The sequence below is a fragment of the Bombina bombina genome, chromosome 9, assembly GCF_027579735.1.
Source record: "Bombina bombina isolate aBomBom1 chromosome 9, aBomBom1.pri, whole genome shotgun sequence".
NCBI lineage: Eukaryota > Metazoa > Chordata > Amphibia > Anura > Bombinatoridae > Bombina > Bombina bombina.
In genome coordinates, this window is record NC_069507.1 from 63,568,359 (window position 1) to 63,584,098 (window position 15,740).

At 39.5% G+C, this 15,740-nt stretch overlaps 1 protein-coding gene across 2 annotated transcripts in view; it reads right to left on the reverse strand.

The window, feature by feature from the left end:
* Positions 1-15,499, reverse strand: part of MTG1 (mitochondrial ribosome associated GTPase 1) — a 57,176-nt gene extending 41,677 nt beyond the window's left edge. Inside the window, exons 1-4 of one of the 2 annotated variants that reach the window (XM_053692172.1) lie at positions 15,340-15,499; positions 14,436-14,502; positions 9,265-9,367; positions 8,018-8,098 (exon numbers count right to left, since the gene is read on the reverse strand). In XM_053692172.1, the coding sequence (XP_053548147.1) occupies positions 8,018-8,098; positions 9,265-9,367; positions 14,436-14,502; positions 15,340-15,424 (336 nt within the window). In that variant the 5' untranslated portion in view covers positions 15,425-15,499. The remainder of the gene's footprint in view (positions 1-8,017; positions 8,099-9,264; positions 9,368-14,435; positions 14,503-15,339) is intronic. The other variant, XM_053692171.1, reaches the window with a different exon arrangement.
* Positions 15,500-15,740: the final 241 nt, after the last annotated feature.

Sequence of the window (15,740 nt, forward strand, 5' to 3'; positions counted from 1 at the left end):
ATAACCTGGGTTGTCCTTGCTGATTGGTGGATAAATTCATCCACCAATAAAAAAAATAAAAAAGTGCTGTCCAGAGTCTGGACCAAAAAAAAAAAAGCTTAGATGCCTTCTTTTTCAATTAAAGATAGCAAGAGAACGAAGAAGAATTGATAATAGGAGTAAATTAGAAAGTTGCTTAACCCCTTAATGACCACAGCACTTTTCCATTTTCTGTCCGTTTGGGACCAAGGCTATTTTTACAATTTTGCGGTGTTTGTGTTTAGCTGTAATTTTCATCTTACTCTTTTACTGTACCCACACATATTATATACTGTTTTTCTTGCCATTAAATGGACTTTCTAAAGATACCATTATTTTCATCATATCTTATAATTTACTATAATTTTTTTTTATAAAATATGAGGAAAAAAAAGGAAAAAAAAAAAAAAAAAACACACACTTTTTCTAACTTTGACCCTCAAAATCTGTTACACATCTACAACCACCAAAAAATATCATAAATAGCAGACATATATAGCTTTGGCTTTTTTTTGGTAATTAGAAGGCTGCTAAATGCCACTGCGCACCACGTGTATTATGCCCAGCAGTAAAGGGGTTAATTAGGGAGCTTCTAGGGTTCAATTTTAGCTGTAGTGTAGTAGACAACCCCAAGTATTGATCTAGGCCCATTTTGGTATATTTAATGCCACCATTTCATCGCCAAATGGAATCAAATTTAAAAAATATATATAATTTATGCTTACCTGATAAATTCATTTCTCTTGTAGTGTAGTCAGTCCACGGGTCATCCATTACTTATGGGATTATATCTCTTCCCTAACAGGAAGTGCAAGAGGATCACCCAAGCAGAGCTGCTATATAGCTCCTCCCCTCATACATCATATCCAGTCATTCGACCAAAACCATACGAGAAAGGAGAAACTATAGGGTGCAGTGGTGACTGGAGTTTAACTAAAATTTAAACCTGCCATAAAAAACAGGGCGGGCCGTGGACTGACTACACTACAAGAGAAATGAATTTATCAGGTAAGCATAAATTATATTTTCTCTTGTTAAGTGTAGTCAGTCCACGGGTCATCCATTACTTATGGGATACCAATACCAAAGCTAAAAGTACACGGATGACGGGAGGGACAAGGCAGGATCTTTACACGGAAGGAACCACTGCCTGTAGAACCTTTCTCCCAAAAACAGCCTCCGAAGAAGCAAAAGTATCAAATTTGTAAAATTTTGAAAAAGTGTGAAGTGAAGACCAAGTTGCAGCCTTGCAAATCTGTTCAACAGAGGCCTCATTCTTAAAGGCCCAGGTGGAAGCCACAGCTCTAGTAGAATAAGCTGTAATCCTTTCAGGAGGCTGCTGTCCAGCAGTCTCATAGGCTAAAAGTATTATGCTACGAAGCCAAAAAGAGAGGGAGGTAGCCGAAGCCTTTTGACCTCTCCTCTGTCCAGAGTAAACGACAAACAGGGAAGAAGTTTGACGGAAATCTTTAGTTGCCTGCAAATAAAACTTCAGGGCACGGACAACGTCCAGATTGTGCAAAAGTCGTTCCTTCTTTGAAGAAGGGTTAGGACACAATGATGGAACAACAATCTCTTGATTGATATTCCTGTTAGTGACTACCTTAGGTAAGAACCCAGGTTTAGTACGCAGAACTACCTTTTCTGAGTGAAAAATCAGGTAAGGGGAGTCACAATGTAAGGCAGATAACTCAGAGACTCTTCGAGCCGAGGAAATAGCCATTAAAAACAGAACTTTCCAAGATAACAGTTTGATATCAATGGAATGAAGGGGTTCAAACGGAACGCCTTGCAGAACGTTAAGGACTAAGTTTAAGCTCCACGGCGGAGCAACAGTCTTAAACACAGGCTTAATCCTTGCTAAAGCTTGACAAAAAGCCTGAACGTCTGGAACTTCTGCCAGACGTTTGTGCAGAAGAATAGACAGAGCTGAAATCTGTCCCTTTAACGAACTAGCAGATAAACACTTTTCTAAACCCTCTTGTAGAAAAGACAATATCCTAGGAATCCTAACCTTACTCCATGAGTAACTCTTGGATTCACACCAATATAAATATTTACGCCATATTTTATGGTAAATTTTTCTGGTAACAGGCTTCCTAGCCTGTATTAAAGTATCAATAACTGACTCCGAGAATCCACGCTTTGATAGAATCAAGCGTTCAATCTCCATGCAGTCAGCCTCAGAGAAACTAGATTTGGATGGTTGAAAGGACCCTGAATCAAAAGGTCCTGTCTCAGAGGTAGGGACCATGGTGGACAAGACGACATGTCCACTAGATCTGCATACCAGGTCCTGCGTGGCCACGCAGGCGCTATTAGAATCACCGATGCTCTCTCCTGCTTGATCCTGGCAATCAATCGAGGAAGCATCGGGAAAGGTGGAAACACATAAGCCATGTTGAAGACCCAATGTGCTGTCAGAGCATCTATCAGCACCGCTTCCGGGTCCCTGGACCTGGATCCGTAACAAGGAACCTTGGCGTTCTGGCGAGACGCCATGAGATCCAGATCTGGTTTGCCCCAACGATGAATCAGTTGGGTAAAGACCTCCGGATGAAGTTCCCACTCCCCCGGATGAAAAGTCTGGCGACTTAGAAAATCCGCCTCCCAGTTCTCCACGCCTGGGATGTGGATCGCTGACAGGTGGCAAGAGTGAGACTCTGCCCAGCGAATTATCTTTGAGACTTCCAACATCGCTAGGGAACTCCTGGTTCCTCCTTGATGGTTGATGTAAGCTACAGTCGTGATGTTGTCCGACTGAAATCTGATGAACCTCAGAGTTGCTAACTGAGGCCAAGCCAGAAGAGCATTGAAAATTGCTCTTGATTCTAGAATGTTTATTGGAAGGAGTTTCTCCTCCTGAGTCCATGATCCCTGAGCCTTCAGGGAATTCCAGACTGCGCCCCAACCTAGAAGGCTGGCGTCTGTTGTTACAATCGTCCAGTCTGGCCTGCGGAAGGACATCCCCTTGGACAGATGTGGCCGAGAAAGCCACCATAGAAGAGAATCTCTGGTCTCTTGATCCAGATTTAACAGAGGGGACAAATCTGAGTAATCCCCATTCCACTGACTTAGCATGCACAATTGCAGCGGTCTGAGATGCAGGCGCGCAAATGGTACTATGTCCATTGCCGCTACCATTAAGCTGATTACCTCCATGCACTGAGCCACTGACGGGTGTTGAATGGAATGAAGGGCACGGCAAGCATTTAGAAGTTTTGATAACCTGGCCTCCGTCAGGTAAATTTTCATCTCTACCGAACCTATAAGAGTCCCCAGGAAGGGAACCCTTGTAAGTGGCAATAGAGAACTCTTTTCCACGTTCACCTTCCACCCATGTGACCTCAGAAATGCCAGAACTATCTCTGTATGAGACTTGGCAGTCTGAAAACTTGACGCTTGTATCAGAATGTCGTCTAGGTACGGAGCTACCGCTATGCCTTGCGGCCTTAGTACCGCCAGAAGTGAGCCCAGAACCTTTGTAAAGATTCTTGGGGCCGTAGCTAACCCGAAGGGAAGAGCTACAAACTGGTAATGCCTGTCTAGGAAGGCAAATCTTAGATACCGGTAATGATCCTTGTGAATCGGTATGTGAAGGTAAGCATCCTTTAAGTCCACTGTGGTCATGTATTGACCCTCTTGGATCATGGGAAGGATGGTTCGAATAGTTTCCATCTTGAATGATGGAACTCTTAGGAATTTGTTTAGGATTTTTAAATCCAAGATTGGTCTGAAGGTTCCCTCTTTCTTGGGAACCACAAACAGATTTGAATAAAATCCTTGCCCGTGTTCCGCCCGCGGAACTGGGTGGATCACCCCCATTAGCAAGAGGTCTTGTACACAGCATAGAAACGCCTCTTTCTTTACTTGGTTTGTTGATAACCTTGAAAGATGAAATCTCCGTTGTGGAGGAGAAGCTTTGAAGTCCAGAAGATATCCCTGAGAAATGATCTCCAACGCCCAGGGATCCTGGACATCTCTTGCCCAAGCCTGGGCAAAGAGAGAAAGCCTGCCCCCTACTAGATCCGTTTCCGGATAGGGGGCCCTCACTTCATGCTGTCTTAGGGGCAGCAGCAGGTTTCCTAGCCTGCTTGCCCTTGTTCCAGGGCTGGTTAGCTTTCCAGCCCTGTCTGTAACGAGCAACAGCTCCTTCCTGTTTTGAAGTGGAGGAAGTTGATGCTGCTCCTGCCTTGAAGTTACGAAAGGCACGAAAATTAGACTGCTTAGCCTTTGATTTGGCTCTATCTTGAGGCAGGGCATGGCCCTTACCTCCGGTAATGTCAGCGATAATTTCTTTCAAGCCGGGCCCAAATAAGGTCTGCCCCTTGAAAGGAATATTAAGCAATTTAGATTTAGAGGTCACATCAGCTGACCAGGATTTAAGCCACAGCGCTCTGCGCGCCTGGATGGCGAATCCGGAGTTCTTAGCCGTAAGTTTGGTTAAATGTACGACGGCATCAGAAACAAATGAATTAGCTAGCTTAAGGGCTTTAAGCTTGTTCATAATTTCATCCAATGAAGCTGTGCGAATGGTCTCTTCTAGAGAGTCAAACCAGAATGCCGCCGCAGCCGTGACAGGCGCAATGCATGCAAGGGGTTGTAAAATAAAACCTTGTTGAACAAACATTTTCTTAAGGTAACCCTCTAACTTTTTATCCATTGGATCTGAAAAAGCACAGCTATCCTCTACCGGGATAGTGGTGCGCTTAGCCAAAGTAGAAACTGCTCCCTCCACCTTAGGGACCGTCTGCCATAAGTCCCGTGTGGTGGCGTCTATTGGAAACATTTTCCTAAATATAGGAGGGGGTGAAAAGGCCACATCCCACTCCTTGTTAACAATTTCTGTAAGCCTTTTAGGTATAGGAAAAACGTCAGTACACACCGGTACCGCAAAGTATTTATCCAGCCTACATACTTTCTCTGGAATTGCAACCGTGTTACAATCATTCAGAGCCGCTAATACCTCCCCTAGCAATACGCGGAGGTTCTCAATCTTAAATTTAAAAGTAGAAATCTCTGAATCCAGTCTGCCTGGATCAGATCCGTCACCCACAGAATGAAGCTCTCCGTCCTCATGTTCTGCAAATTGTGACGCAGTGTCAGACATGGCTCTATCATTATCAGCGCGCTCTGTTCTTACTCCAGAGTGATCGCGCTTACCTCTTAATTCTGGTAATTTAGATAGTACTTCTGTCATAACAGTAGCCATGTCTTGCAAAGTGATTTGGATGGGCCGCCCTGATGTGCATGGCGCCACAATATCACGCACCTCCTGAGCGGGAGGCGAAGGTACTGACACGTGAGGAGAGTTAGTCGGCATAACTTCCCCCTCGTTGTCTGGTGATAATTTCTTTACATGCAAAGTTTGACTTTTATTTAAAGTAACATCAATACATTGAGTGCATAAATTTCTATTGGGCTCCACATTGGCCTTTGAACATAGTGAACAGACAGATTCATCTGTGTCAGACATGTTAAAACAGACTAGCAATGATATTAGCAAGCTTGGAAAATACTTTCAATAAATTTACAAGCAATATAAAAAAAAAAAACGCTACTGCGCCTTTAAGAAGCACAAAAAAACTGCCACGGTTGAATAACAGTGAACTACATTAGTTATAGCAACCAAATTTGAACAGTAAGTGTATAAAATTAGCAGAGGATTGCACCCACCAGCAAAGGATGATTAACCCCTTGATACTCAAAAACGGATAACAAATGTATTAATTAACGTTTTTATCACAGTCAGTCAAACACACTGTCACAGGTCTGCTGTGACTGATTACCTCCCTCAAACTAGCTTTGAAGACCCCTGAGCTCTGTAGAGACGTCCTGGATCATGGAGGATGAAATAGGAAGACTGTGACTGAATTTTTACTGCGCAAAAAAGCGCTAAAATAGGCCCCTCCCACTCATATTACAACAGTGGAGAAGCTCAGTAAACTGTTTTTATGCAGAAAAAAACGACAGCCATGTGGTAAAAATCATGCCCAATAAGTTTTATCACCAAGTACCTCACAAAAAACGATTAACATGCCAGTAAACGTTTTGCAAATGTATTTTAAAGTTATGAAGTGTTAATAAAATGCCTGCTACCAGTCGCTTTTACTGTAATGAAGGCTCAGATTACTTCAGTATTAACCGTATTTTCTGAGTGAAATTCCATTCCCCAGAAAAATACTACAGTGTACACATACATACTCATCAGCCTGATACCAGTCGCTACTACTGCATTTAAGGCTGCACTTACATTATATCGGTATTAGCAGTATTTTCTCAGTCAATTCCATTCCTTAGAAAATAAATTACTGCACATACCTCCATGCAGGGGGGCCCTGCGTGCTATTCCCCTGTTCTGAAGTTACCTCACTCCTCAGAATGTATGAGAACAGCCAGTGGATCTTAGTTACGTCCGCTAAGATCATAGAAAACGCAGGCAGATTCTTCTTCTAATGCTGCCTGAGAACAAACAACACACTCCGGTGCCGTTTAAAATAACAAACTTTTGATTGAAGAAATAAAAACTAAGTTTAAAACACCACAGTCCTCTCACACGACCTGTCTTTAGTTAGGTGCAAGAGAATGACTGGGTATGACGTATGAGGGGAGGAGCTATATAGCAGCTCTGCTTGGGTGATCCTCTTGCACTTCCTGTTAGGGAAGAGATATAATCCCATAAGTAATGGATGACCCGTGGACTGACTACACTTAACAAGAGAAATAAAAAAATAAAAAAGATAATGTTTCACAATTTTAGGTTTCTCAATTAAACTATTTACAAACAGCTTGTGCAATTATGGCACAAATGGTTGTAAATGCTTCTCTGGGATCCCCTTTATTCAGAAATAGACATATATGGCTTTGGCATTGCTTTTTGGTAATTAGAAAGCCGCTGCACATCACACGTGTATTATGGCTAGCAGTGAAGGGGTTAATTAGATAGTTTGTAGGGAGCTTGCAGGGTTAATTTTAGCTTTAGTGTAGAGATCAGCCTCCCACCTGACACATCACACCCCCTGATCCCTCCCAAACAGCTCCCTTCCCCCCCTACAATTGCTCCCGCCATCTTAAGTACTGGCAGAAAGTCTGCCAGTACTAAAATAAAAAAGGATCTAAATATTTTTTTAGCATATTTACATATGCTGCTGTTTAGGATCCCCCTTAGCCCCCCAACGTCCCTGACCCCCCCCCCCCCAACAGCTCTCTAAACCTCCCCTCTGCCTTATTGGGGGCCATCTTGGGTACTGGCAGCTGTCTGCCAGTACCCAGTTTGCAAAAAAAAAAAAAAAAAAAATGGGTTTTAGTTTTTTATTTTTTTTTATAGTTTTTTTCTGTAGTGTAGCTTCCCCCCCAGACTGATTTTTTTTTTTTTTTTTTTTTTAAATACCCCCCCTTTTTCCACTTTTAACTTAAATTTTTTTTCTGTAGTGTAGCGGTTCCCACCTGCTCCCTCCCCGTGCACGCCCCCGGCTACCCCCGCCCACATCACAAGGCCCATCGATGGCCGCCACCCGCCTCCCACCCATCGATGTCCGGTGCAGAGAGGGCCACAGAGTCGGTCTCTCTGCATCGGATGGCCAAGGACTGTTATTGCAGGATGCCTCGATATTGAGGCATCACTGCAATAACCGGAAAGCGGCTGGAAGTGATTAGGATCGCTTCCACCGCTTTCCCAGACCGATGACGTACAGGGTACGTCCTGGGTCGTTAACTGTATTTTTTTTTTTGAGGACGTACCCTGCACATTGTCGGTCATTAAGGGGTTAAAATTGCATGCTCTGAATCACGAAAGAAAAAAATTTGGGTTCAGTGTCCCTTTAACCCTTTCAGAGTCATTCAGGCAAAACGGTTTGTAAACTCCATTACACAGCCAAAGACACCAGGAACTTCACTAGGGTTTTCAAGGGGTGTATCCCTAAATTGCTGAATTTGCAAAAGCTTGTACATCTCCTGTATTTTCCCATCTCACAGCTCAGTAACAAGAACATAACCTCACCTTTTTAACATTCTGGTCGTTGACACAGTCTGTGTAAATGACATTTCCAACACCATTTAACTTCAGCTGCTCAAACATACTCTGAAAGACAAAGACGTGCCTGATGAAACAACCTGTTTGTCTGAGAAATGCCTCATATATAAATCATACTTTTTTTTTTTTTTTAATAAACTGTTTACTGCATCCCCTTATTGACCTGCTGATGTTTTCATCCAGGTATACACTTAGCAGCAGGGGATTACCCAAAAAAAAAAAAAATAGGAAGAGAAGATACACAAGTCCCAGTCAGCGGGTTCACACTGTGAATACCAGCCTATAGATTTAGCATTTGTAATAGTTCACTGGTTTTCAAACCTGTCATCAGACCTCCCTAATAGGCCAGATTTTTAGGATATCTGAACTGGAGCACAGGTGAAATAATCGTCTGATTAGTAAATATTGTTATTTTATCTGCTCTCATTTATGGTAACCCTGAAAATCAGGTCTGTTGGGGAGGCCTGAAGACAGTTTTGAAAACTAGAGTAATAGTGCCTACAAAACTGTTTTCCTTCTTTTTTTTTTTCATACTTTATATAGCATATTTTTGATAAACACGTTAATGTTTGAATTCTACAGATTTGCCAAGATCCTCCTTTTTCCCAGGGATTTGAACAGGAGAGGTATGTGCTTTGGTGATATATTTAAAAAAAAAAACACAAGACTTTTTATTGTAAAATCTATTTGGACATTTAAAATGAATTTCTATTATATTCAGTGCTATTAATTATAAATGTTAAAGCAACACTAAACACAGTAGAACGGCATAATCAGTAAATGCATAATAAATAGACAATGCAAAATCACAGTTTGAATTTCAAATGAGTAGTAGATTTCTGACAAATTTAAAAGTCAGTTCTATTTTCCCTCTCACTACATCATGTGATAACCATAAGCCAATCACAAAATGCATATGTAAACTCTGAATCTTGCACATGCTCAGTAGGAGCTGGTGCCTTAGAAAGTGCAACTATAAAACGATTGTGCGCATTTAGATAATGGAAGTGAAATGGAAAGTTTAAAATTGTGTGCTCTGTCTGCATCATGAAAGTTCAATTTTGAGTTTAGTGTCCCTTTAAATTTAGGTAACTGTGCACCCCCTAGAGTCAGTCGAGTGCCACGACTCTTCATATATAAAGATGTGTCTGTGCTTCATAGTAAGTAGCCTGAGTATATCCAACAGGCTAAGAAGGGTCATCAGGGGGTTTTACCTTTTGTCGAGTCAGATCTGCCAAGTCCATCTTGTTCAGTACAAGCAAGTGTGGTTTAATCCCCAAACTCTCCTTAAAAAGAGGATTTCGTCCCGATAAAGGAATGTTTGATGGTTAAGGAGGAATAACACATACGAATGTCTGTTCTTTCAATTATAAAATTTGGAGCAACCTCAAAACATAAAAAAAAAAAAAAAAAAAAAAAGGAAGATCTTTTTGCCCAATAAAAGATTAAAATATTGTTGTACTAACATTCCAAAAAATGTTTTAATAAAAAGCTAAAGTGTTACATTACTACAGGTCAGTCTTCCAGCATTGGTGGGGGCCAAAGCCACAGTGTGTAAAACCTACAATTAAATATGATGTAGGAAATATTCAGATATGGAGATGCTTTGCCTATACTGGAGGTTGTAACTTGTGCAAGATCAACCACACTTTAACCAAAGAGAAGTACCATCCCAGTGTTCTCCATAGAAGCTTTGCCAGCCTGGTGGCATTATGAAGTAGCCATGCGGGGGCAGTGTAATACTTTATAATATAATTACATTTTATGTTATTTATAAAAGTTACTCAAGTTATCCAAAGCACAAAACTAAATACATAATTAAACACAATTTAATGATACATTTTCAACAAACTGACAAAGTTGAATATTAGCTAATTTTATCTTAATATTGGCTTAATTTTTAGCTTGGTGGTGTGACCATTAAATAGATCCTAGGGAGAACAATGCATTCCTTCTGGCTCAAAGTTGTCAGCAAGACAATCATCCTAAACACATACAGAGGCTGTGTTAGGCATAAATGAAGTTCAAGGAAGAGCAGTCATCTGACCTCAACCCTAGCATCTTTGGGAGCAATTAAAAAGTATATTTAGATACTCTCTGTGATGCTGAAATAATGTGGGATTGTAAAATTCTGTAGAGTCAATGCCAAGAAGCGTTAAAGCGGTCATTAAAAGGGCCAGTAAACCCACCAAATAATGTTATATAATTCTGCACATAGTGCAGAATTATAGAACATCTGCCTAGTGCCAGCTTTCTAAAGGAAAGAAGAGATATTTGCCTACGAAAATTATATTTACAGACCGCTGCTCCTTGTTCTACTGAGCGGGTCTGTTTGTTTTCTAAGCGCATCGGGCATGCTGTCTAGTCACAGCCGGCCTGATCGCGCCATTTAACTAAAATGTAGCTCTCTCCTGCTCTGGTCTGGTAGCGAGCTACATTTAGTTTAATGGTGCGATCAGGCCGGCTGTAACTAGACAGCATGCACGATGCGCTTAGGAAAAAAACAGACCCGCTCAGTAGAGCAAGGAGCAGCGGTCTGTAAAAATAATTTTCGTAGGCAAATATCTCTTCTTTCCTTTTCTTTAGAAAGCTGGCACTAGGCAGATGTTCTATAATTCTGCACTATGTGCAAAATTATTTAACATTATTTGGTGGGTTTACTGGCCCTTTAAGGCAAATAGTGGTTATATCAAATATTTAGATTTTTTTTTTAGTATCTACAATTATTATTATTTTTTTTTAAATTATATGCTCTGTCTGACTCATGAAAGGCAGCAGTTTTGCAACAATGTTATATATTAGCAAGAACACTAGATGGCAGCACTATTTCCTGTCATTTAGTGCATGTGCACACTACCTATCTCGATATCTCTCAACAAAGAATAATATGAAAACAAAGCAAATTAGATAAAAGTAAATTGATAAATTGTTTAAAAGGATATGCTCTGTCTGAATCATGAAAGAAAAATTTTGAGTTTTATGTCCCTTTAAGAAATACTGTATTTTGTCAAATTTGTTTTTTAGAAATGCTGAAGTTAAAGCGAACTGTGGTAATAGGCTCGTACTTTTGGACCCTACTGTAATTTTTTTTAATTAAAGTTCAGCATTTGCAAATTGTTTTTATTATTTGCATAAATATTTACATGCTTATATGTTCATTTGGTTTCCAGAATTAGCATTGCTTAGCAGTCCAGGGACATACCCTTTCACAAGCAGGTTCTGAATCCTGCGAGATGTAATACGTCACTTTCAATATGCACATTGAAATATTTTGATGGAATTCTATGTATGTCCTGCTTATATGAAAGAAGACTGCTGTCAAAAAGAAACGTGTCTGATACAAGAGGATTATTGATTATTGTATAAAAGAAGCAGAATAGGCACGTTAGGCATGTTGCATGGTAAATGACAACATAAAAAAATTATATTCTGAAAGAAGACCACATGCTAAAGTGAATCAATATTCCTCTATATAGTGTCTTATGTTATGATGCAAATGATAATCATCACTTTTGTCTAAGGTGGATGATAGAGTTTGAGAGATCACAGTTCTTTTAGAGTTGGCCTGAGTTCTTTATAGTATCTGTCCAGACTTACTCCCCACTGTCCTATAATCATCACTTTTCACATGTTAAGCCATGTTACATGATAAAAAGTTTGCCTGAGATGCTGATGTGATGGGGTTGTCAGCCATTCTTCCATTTAATTAAAAGCAAAACAGCAGCTAGTTCCCAGGAGGCAAGCTGCTGAACTGAATGCTGTGACATCACGAGTCCTTTAGCAAAATGGGAACTAACATTTATTTTTGACAATGTTTTGACACATGCTGGAAGTATAATTAAAAAAAATAAAAATAAATTGTACTTACAAAAAAAAATTGTATTTGTAATTAACAATTTTTTTATTTAAAAAAAAACAAATTGTACTTAAAAAAAAAATATATATTTGTAAATTTAAATTTGTATTCATATATCATAATTTATGTGCAATTGTAAAGCATCAGACACGTGCCTTTTTGACAGCAATCTTATTCCATATGCTTACAGCTGCTCTCTAGTGACACCTAATGGCCACATTCTGAACATTATTTTTTTTTAGTCAATTGTAAGGACATTTGTCAAGTGTCAAATCCTCATATCTAGTTGCCATGGTTATATGCTGCCCAGTAAGTGTGGAATCTATTTTGTTTTAATTTAACCTCGTCTATTCAAATTAAATATTGCATTCAGAAAGTATTCAGCTCCCTTTATTTGTTTTACATTTTGTTATGTTGCAGCCTTTTGATAAAATGGCTAAATATTTTTTTTTTTTCATGCCAATCACTCCATACCCCATAATGACAAAGTATAAAAGCAGATTTTTGATAACTTTGCAAATGTATTAAAAAGAAAAAACTGAAACATCACATTGACATAAGTATTCAGACACTTCACTCAGTACTTAGTTGAAACACCTTTGGCAGTGACAACATTTAAGTATTTTTGGGTATGATGCAACAAGCTTTGCACACCTGGATTTGGGGATTTTGTGCCATTCTTCTCTGCAGATCCTCTCAAGCTCGGTCAGGTTACATGGGGGCCGTCAGTGGACGGCCATTTTTAGGTTTCTCCATAGGATATTTGATTGGGTTCAAGTCCGTGCTCTGGCTGGGCCAATCAAGTACATTCACAGAGCTGTCCCTAAGCCACTCTTGTACTTTCTTCTCTGTGTGCTTAGGGTCTTTGTCCTGTTGGAAGATGAACATTTGGCTCAGTCTGAAGTCCTGAGCACTCAAGGATATCTATGTACAACTTCCTCCTAATATGTAGAGCTACTCACAATGAATCTAATCTTTTTTTCTCTCTTATTGTTACATAACTCGTATATTGTTTTTCTCAATTTTTGTGATTGCTAGTTGCGCTCCACATCCGGCCCTCCTTCTTGCAGCCTTTTTTTTTTTGTCACACAATGCAATGCGTTGTCGTACAACTCACTATAGTCAATAGATCTTAGTGTATTGACCTTTCACAAGAATAAATCTGGCTCTAAAAAGAGCCGAATGCTGCAAATGGCCACCTTCTTCCGCATTTGGATGCATTCACACATCTATTGGTCACCACTCTTACCAATGCCTTTCTCCCCAGATTGTTCAATTTGTTCCACACTTCTTCCATTTAAGAAATATGGAAGCCACTGTGCTTTTGGGAACCTTTAATGTAGCCTTACCCAGATCTGTGCCTCAACACAATCCTGTCTCTGAGCTCTGCAAGCAGTTTATCTGGCCTCATGGCTTGGTTTTTGCTCTGATGTGCATTGTCAGCTGTGAAACCTTATATAGACAGGTGTGTGACTTTCAAAATCGTGTACAATCAATTAAATTTGCCAAAATGTAGAAACATCTCCAAGATGATCCAGAGAAATGGGATGCACCTGAGCAAATTTCAAGTGTCATGTGATATTTCATTTTTTTTTTTAATAACCATGCAAAGTGATCAAAAATCTGTTTTTTACTTTGTCATAATCGGGTATGGTGTGTTGATTGATTGATTAAAAAATAATTTAAACCATTTAGCATAAAGCTGCAACATAACAAAATGGGATAAAATGAAGGGGTCTGCATACTTTCTGAATGTATATATATATATATATATATATATATATAATACAAGAAGAAAGGCGAGGACTCAGGAACTTGAAGCCAGGTGACTTTATTTGATATACAAAAGGTGAGTAGCACTAACACAGGTGTGCAAGGGGTGCTAGATCTGACGCGTTTCGCGCATGCTCACATGCGCTTCATCAGAGATATATACACACACACATACATTTGAATGAGCTAAGAGGTGATAGATAAATAAAATAGGTTTTATGCTGACATTAATAAATAAGTGGTCAGTTTAGTGTAAAAAATTACACTATTGTCACTGCTAATCAATGCAGGGGTTAAGCGCACATATAAAATACTGCTTGGGAGCTGGGGTAGTTATACAACTAGGTTGTGCGACTACCATATCTGACTGGGTCAGTGGCAGTTTCTGCTCCGGACCCCTTTGCGGGGTCAGCAGAATCAATAGTGATAACATGATATGCTTGGATGATTGAGACCATGTATTCAATACAATATGCATTTACAGTGAAATTCTGCATATATTTTTTTGCAATTTACTACCATTACAAGAGGGGGAAATGCTGGGACGTACAATTCCTAAAATTTTAACTTTTAGCACCTAATATTTTAGGCTACTTTATACACATAAACCCCCTCTGACTTATAAAAGGGGAGGGGTAAGTGTGCTGGCTTCTGAGTGTGAAATAAATCTACTGAACCCTGTGTTGGTAGGCTATCAATGCTACGTTCAGTCTAATGTCTTACATGCATGCTGCCACCCCAAGCAGATAAAAGGATATTCTGGCATCATGGACCTCCACTATGCAATCCACACTTCTAAGTTTAGCTTTCATCTGCTTGAGTCCTGAAAGTAAAATTAAATGGGTTAATTAGACAATAAAGGACAATAATTAAAACATATGATTGTGCAAAAATACTTATTGTAGGGAAAACATCAAGAACTCTAATACCCCCCCCCCCCCCCCCATTTTAATGGTAAAAAAACAATACATATAAAATGCATAGTACAAAGTATTGATCTTACATTCTGATTTGTATTTGGCAATACAGGTATATACTTTTCTTCATTCCCATATACAAACCCTTATAAATCCCCAAAACAAATGTGTAGTTTCATACATGTTAGAATTTTTTTCTTTAACCATTTAATAAACTTTATGAACCAATAAATTAACGAGAAAACTGGTGTTAGTTAAATGCAATACGTTTTATTTAAAAATAGTAATTTTTGTCAAGTTTATAAACATCTTCCCAAAGTGTGAGTTGAAAATACACCATATAATTTTTAAAATGTTAGGATGAATAACAGCAAATATGATTCTAGATTCTAACAATATGTGAGTTATATACATTTTCAGAGGGAAGCACTGAGTTATAGCCTGAAGTAAATCGTTTTATACATTTTCAGAAGGAAACAAGGAGTTGTAACCTGAAGTAAATCAAGGTAAGTCAAACAATAAAGAAAATATACACAATCTCCCATCCATTACTAATTGGTCATATGTGGGAAAAAATGCTAATTGACAGCAACCTGGCTCTTATTGTGCGGAACATTTCCAGGATGAAACTCGCATTCGTTTTTAAATCCTTTTCCTTAACGATTTATAATAGTTTCAAAGTTAACAAAACAGTTTACTTTATTTACATAACGGAATCGTAGCCCAACATCAAATCCTCTTACCCCTAGCCATGTGCCCTGGGAACCAGTGAGCCACGTCCCGTCCCCTAAAGTCGAACCCATTGCGGAGAAGGAGCGAAATCCTCATCAGAAAAAAACGTATTCACTGTCAGGTGTCAGTATTGTGTGGGGGACATAAATGAAGTATACACAAAAGTGCTGTATCTAATCTGCTCCTCACGGGAACACAGGCTAGCAGCGAAGATTCCATAATGTAACTACTAACTCCTGTTCCGGCGGGTCGCCGCAATCACTGGAAGAGATTAGCATAGCCCGAGCCCATTATATGTTTACCTTGTCAACATAAACATAGCAACATCATTTTTTCCCCTCATACAATTCTGTAGGAGCTTTGTAAGCCTGGTGATGGCAAATTTGTCAAAAAGGGTTAAAGTTTAATACAT